The following is a 4,954-nucleotide window of genomic DNA, read 5'->3' on the forward strand; positions in this document are numbered from 1 at the left end:
AACATAAAAATGAACGGCTGGCAGGAAAGTTGACATTTTAAACCTTACTAAAAAAATCGATACAGGGCTTTAGAATATCGATACAGTATCGGGAAATGAAATATCGCGATATTTCAATGTATCGATATTTTCTTACACCCCTAGTACGTTGTGAAAGATGATCTGTATGATGATCTCCCATGCTGGCAAAAAGAGTCAGAATGAGAGGCTGTGGTGCAAAATAAGTGAAAAGGTTTTTCTTTTTAATCTTGCTCAAATCGCAGTTTTCTTACAGGTAACCATTTTTCTGTGATGCAGCACCAGAAAAATCCCTCCTTATAATGTGTGGTGTCAGGGAATGATCATTTTAAATATAAAAACCACAATTCCTGATGACATCACTCCAGACAAATAAAACTCAGGTGAATTAGCTCCTCACCATGTGATAAATCAACWAATTTGAACAAACTACTGATAATTTTGAAGCATTTGAGAAATTGAGATGAACATTTTGAAAGTAATAATTAATATTGAAAAATTACTGACTGGCATCTTGTTTACATTATAAAAATTCCTAGTATTATGCGGGTCTTGTCACAAATCTCTATCATTCTGATTTTGCGGGATTGTATTTATTGCTTTAGATGACAAAAACATGCACACTAAATTTAAATTAATGCATGATCACTCCTTTAAGAATTTAAGCATTAATACACTGACACAAAAATTATTTAAGCATCAAAACAGAATTTTATATATAATTTGTTCATTTAAAAACAATTTCATGGCCTATAGATAGTTACTGTATAAATTGCAGCAGCTGTTTCATTTTATCAGGTTACATTTTAACATGGTCGGATTTATTTTATTTTGAAATCTTTTACCGGAAACCTGTTTAACTACGTGTCAACAAACTTGACGCCATTAGAGGGTGGAACTACTGCTAAGCTAGCAGGCTAACGCAGACGATCCACGATCTCACTTTCTGTAAATAAACTCCAAAAACTTTGGGATTTGTTCAGAACTCACTGTGAAAACACGGAAAGTCAAAAGGTGCCGCCTGTTTGTGAAAGGAACAGAGTGACTCACCATTATTGTAGAGTTAAAATCTCCTAAAGCTTCAGCTGCTTCTGTGTATGGCAGAAAGGCTTCACTGTTTTTTTTTGTGCTGTTTGCTGACGTCATCTTATGACTGGTGGTTTGTCCAATCACGAACAGCCGCCCCCTACTTCAAAAACGGCCAAAACATATTAGACCAAAAAACAAAATACTTTTTGTAAAACACAAGGCAACACGTTTTAGTTCATTGAATGCAGGGCAGTGGTTTAAAATGTCCTTTTTACTCATCGTACCATTTTCCTTATCTAGCTTTTTGCTACTTTCAGCTCTTTGGTAACATTTGGCTGTTTTATGATAGCATTTTGCTAAATTAGCTCTTCGCTAGTCTTTGCTTCATTTAGCTTTTAGCTAACCTTTCAATACTTTTAGCTTGTACTTGGCTATTTTCAGCTTCTAGCTTCTATTTGGCTACCTATTGGTAGCCTTTTGCTAATATTTAGCATATCTTTTCTAGTACGCTAAAAAGCTAAATGAAGCAAACTTTGTTTAGCTTTCAGTTAGCCATTACTACTTCTAGCTAGCTGTTTATGTACATTTAGCTCATAGCTAAACTTTTGATGCTTATAGCTACCATTTAGCTAATTGTAGCTTTTAATTAGTTTTGATACTTTTAGTTATCTTTTTTGCAATGTGTTACTAGCTTTTTTATACAATTAGCTTTCAGCTACTGTTTGTTACTTTACATACTATTCTAGTAARGATGTTGCTACTTCCAGCTACTTTTGGCTTTTAGTCAGAGATTAGTTTTTGTTTTTTATCTACTGATTTTCTATTCTTAGCTTTTAGCTAATGTTATGGTACTTTTAGGGTTTACTACTTTTAGCTTGTAACTAACTTTTTAAATAATCTCAGCTTTTTGTTGTTTTGATTCTGTTAACTTTAAGCTAGCATTTTGCAATCAGCATCTCGCTAGCCCTTTATTTTCAGTTAGCTTTTTGCTACTTTTAGCTAGCCTTTTACTTTTAACTGTTCAGCTAGTGTCGTGCTATTTTTAGCTTGTGTTTTGATCGTTTTAGTKTCATAGTCATATAGCGCTAATTATTTACAAAGCTTTAGATTTCTTCTCCAGTTTTTCACAAAGACGGAAGTTACACATGTGTCTGTGCACGCGCTCACCAGAGCACGCCCCTTTTTTACGTCATAAGGGTTTCGCGTGCGCGTTTTTCCCCTTCAGGAGTTATTATGGTTGGGTGAGCGTTAGCCTACAGCCTCAAAAAGCTGGCTAACTCGATTTTTACAGCCAAATAAATCGTCTTTCTGTCAGTTAAAGGTAGTCCAGCTCCAGGTCAGGTAAGATAAAAATGCGTTTTTTAGTGTTTTATGTTTGTTTTTACTCACCATTATCTGAGCTGAACAAACGTAAACTAACTGAGTTAGCTGGTGTGTTAGCTAGGTCGGTAGCTAAGTCTGTAACATTAGTTATTTCGACATTTGTTTTTATAAGTATTCTTTGTAACATTTCAGTAATGTCGCGTCATTTCAAGCCCGTACTGGATTTTGTGAATCATCAGAGATGGAAACATTACTCAGAGCTGACCTGCCCACCATGATTTGACAGTTAGCGTCATTAAAGGCCCACCACTCCTTCAGTGAATGCATATCGCCCGCTGTTTTACTAGACTCAAACTAATCCATGAACATAAATGACAAAGTTAGTTATTATAGTAGTAGCATAGTATAGTAGTTATTTTAGTTAAACCTATCGCAGGGTGTCACGCTCAGAAAGTATGTTGAGGTTGATTCTTCTACCACGTCAAATTTGAGCTTCATCTCTGTAAATTTGAGTTATTTATTGTGTTTGCTGAAGGTAGTTAGCGGTGGCAGCCATCTTGAATCGAGATGACTTAATTCAGACGTCAATCATTTGTAGATATACGTCCTGTCACTGTTTTTGTTTCCTCTGATTCATGAGCTGTTTTGTTAGCAGAAGAACTTTGTTAGTGGATAATAAATAYACAACACTGACACAAGTTTTATCCTCTTGATTTAGGTCATGGCAGATTTTTCGGTAAGTTTAAAGAATTGTACGTTTATATTTTCTAGTGATTGTTTTCCTGGTAATGAGTGTGTTGTTGTGTTTTGTGTAGCTATCCGATGCTTTAGGAGACGACACACCAAGCAAAGCTAAAAAAATCGGCAACACAAATCCTTCTGTGCCTGCCAGCAACCCTCCACCTCCTTCAAACCCAGGATGGCCCGGTTCTGCCCCCGGAGCTCCCAGTCAGCCCTCAGCACCGGCTGACTTCAACAGTGGGATGTCTGGCCCTGGGGCCCCGGGGCCATTTTCATACCCCTCTGGTCCAGGAGCACCAGGACCATATCCAGGACCTCCTTCAGCACCTGGTGGATTCCCTGCTGGTCCTGGAATACCTGGGCAGTATCCACCTGTACCAGGAGCTCCAGGTCAGTTCCCGTCCGGTCCCGGGGCACCTGGACAGTTCCCTGGGCAGTATCCATCAGAAGGGGCTCCAGGACAGCTGCCTGGAGGTCCAACTCCTTACCCAGCTGGTCCGTTTCCTTCTGGCCCTGGAGCTCCTCCCGGACCTTATCCGAATGTGCCTTTTCCTGGTGCTCAGCCACCAGGAGGGAACGGGTTATATGGACCAGGAGGTCCTGGTGCATTCCCACCTCCAGCCGGTCCTGGGTCTTTTCCAACATTCCCTTCTGGTGGGTTTCCCCCAATGCCACCTGGGTCATGGGGTCCTGCAGGTGGAGGATTCCCACCTGCTCCTGGCCACTTTGGTTCCGGACCTGGGCCTATGGGTCCGTATGGGGGCCCAGCTGGACCAGGAGGCACATTGGTAAGTACTTCAAATAAAAAGTATGTTGCCTGCATGCATGTCACCTTTCCTCTCTGGTGTACCTTTGCTCTGGTACTGGGTGGAGACTCATGTTTGGTGTAGTCTTTGGACTCAGATACTGGTACACAGAAACCAGTTGTGTTTCTGTTGTCTGGTTTCAGGTGAGGGCCGTGGTTTGTTCTCAGCTCCCTCTCTTGGCTTCTGCTGGGGTTCAATGCAAATCTAAACCCTCCGTATTAATTGATGAGAAGGAATCAATGAAAATCTATTCTTGTCTTTCAGCCCAGATATAATCCACCGTTTTATTGAAAGCAATGAGCTCAACTTTTCACTTGGACTCGGACGTCACCCCCAGCAGCAGCACGTGGTTTGATTAGTGCCAAAAACTGAATCCGGATTTGATTTGACTCGATGCAAGCATAATGTCTACATGTAATCAAAAATGTACAGATCATGTTTACGGTATTATCTATCACATATTTTATACAATTACAGTTCAGCTTCAGCACTAACTTGTCACTTACATGCATGGTTATTATTAAAATGTTGCTTTGTTGAATTGTAAATGTAAAAATGACCTTTTTTTCTTTAATTGCCTTGATAAATCTTTGGGACGTGGGTCAGAATAAGTGAAGCACAGAATGACTCAGTGATGCAGAGTCAACAGTTTTCATTAATTATTACCTGAACTCACTTTATGATATTACTAAATGAGTCTGCTCATTTTTTTGAAACAATGTTCTGTCTGTTCGTTATCAGTATCACTCAGGGAGCACGGACAATGAAGAAAAAGGTGAAAGTCTTCATCCAGGCAAGGCCAAACCCTGACCTGAATTTAAAAGGGATCCAGCATTAGTTGTAACATTAGACTTTATTTAATAAACATATATTTAAACTGTAAAATAAAGACGGTAAAATTACTGTAGGCTGTTTAGTTTCGTAAATTTTTTAAAAATAGTACACGGATGGAGCCATTTTATTTACACACAAAGCATTCTGGGTAAATGATGACGTGGATAGGTCCTCGGTGCGAGGCTGCTAGCGAGCTATATCCA

At 39.4% G+C, this 4,954-nt stretch overlaps 2 protein-coding genes across 3 annotated transcripts in view; one reads left to right on the forward strand and one right to left on the reverse strand.

Moving 5' to 3' along the window:
• LOC106530653 (glia maturation factor beta) overlaps window positions 1-1,186 on the reverse strand; it is a 30,231-nt gene extending 29,045 nt beyond the window's left edge. Inside the window, exon 1 of the mRNA XM_014026323.1 lies at window positions 1,069-1,186. Within this exon, the coding sequence (XP_013881777.1) occupies window positions 1,069-1,164 (96 nt within the window). The 5' untranslated portion in view covers window positions 1,165-1,186. The remainder of the gene's footprint in view (window positions 1-1,068) is intronic.
• Window positions 1,187-2,252: 1,066 nt separating this feature from the next.
• Window positions 2,253-4,954, forward strand: part of lgals3a (lectin, galactoside binding soluble 3a) — a 15,309-nt gene continuing 12,607 nt past the window's right edge. The window contains exons 1-3 of one of the 2 annotated variants that reach the window (XM_014026313.1): window positions 2,253-2,388; window positions 3,089-3,106; window positions 3,186-3,899. In XM_014026313.1, the coding sequence (XP_013881767.1) occupies window positions 3,092-3,106; window positions 3,186-3,899 (729 nt within the window). In that variant the 5' untranslated portion in view covers window positions 2,253-2,388; window positions 3,089-3,091. Of the gene's footprint in view, window positions 2,389-2,905; window positions 3,107-3,185; window positions 3,900-4,954 lie in introns of those variants that run through there. The other variant, XM_014026315.1, reaches the window with a different exon arrangement.

This window comes from Austrofundulus limnaeus, unplaced genomic scaffold, assembly GCF_001266775.1.
Source record: "Austrofundulus limnaeus strain Quisiro unplaced genomic scaffold, Austrofundulus_limnaeus-1.0 Scaffold542, whole genome shotgun sequence".
Taxonomy (NCBI): Eukaryota; Metazoa; Chordata; class Actinopteri; order Cyprinodontiformes; family Rivulidae; genus Austrofundulus; species Austrofundulus limnaeus.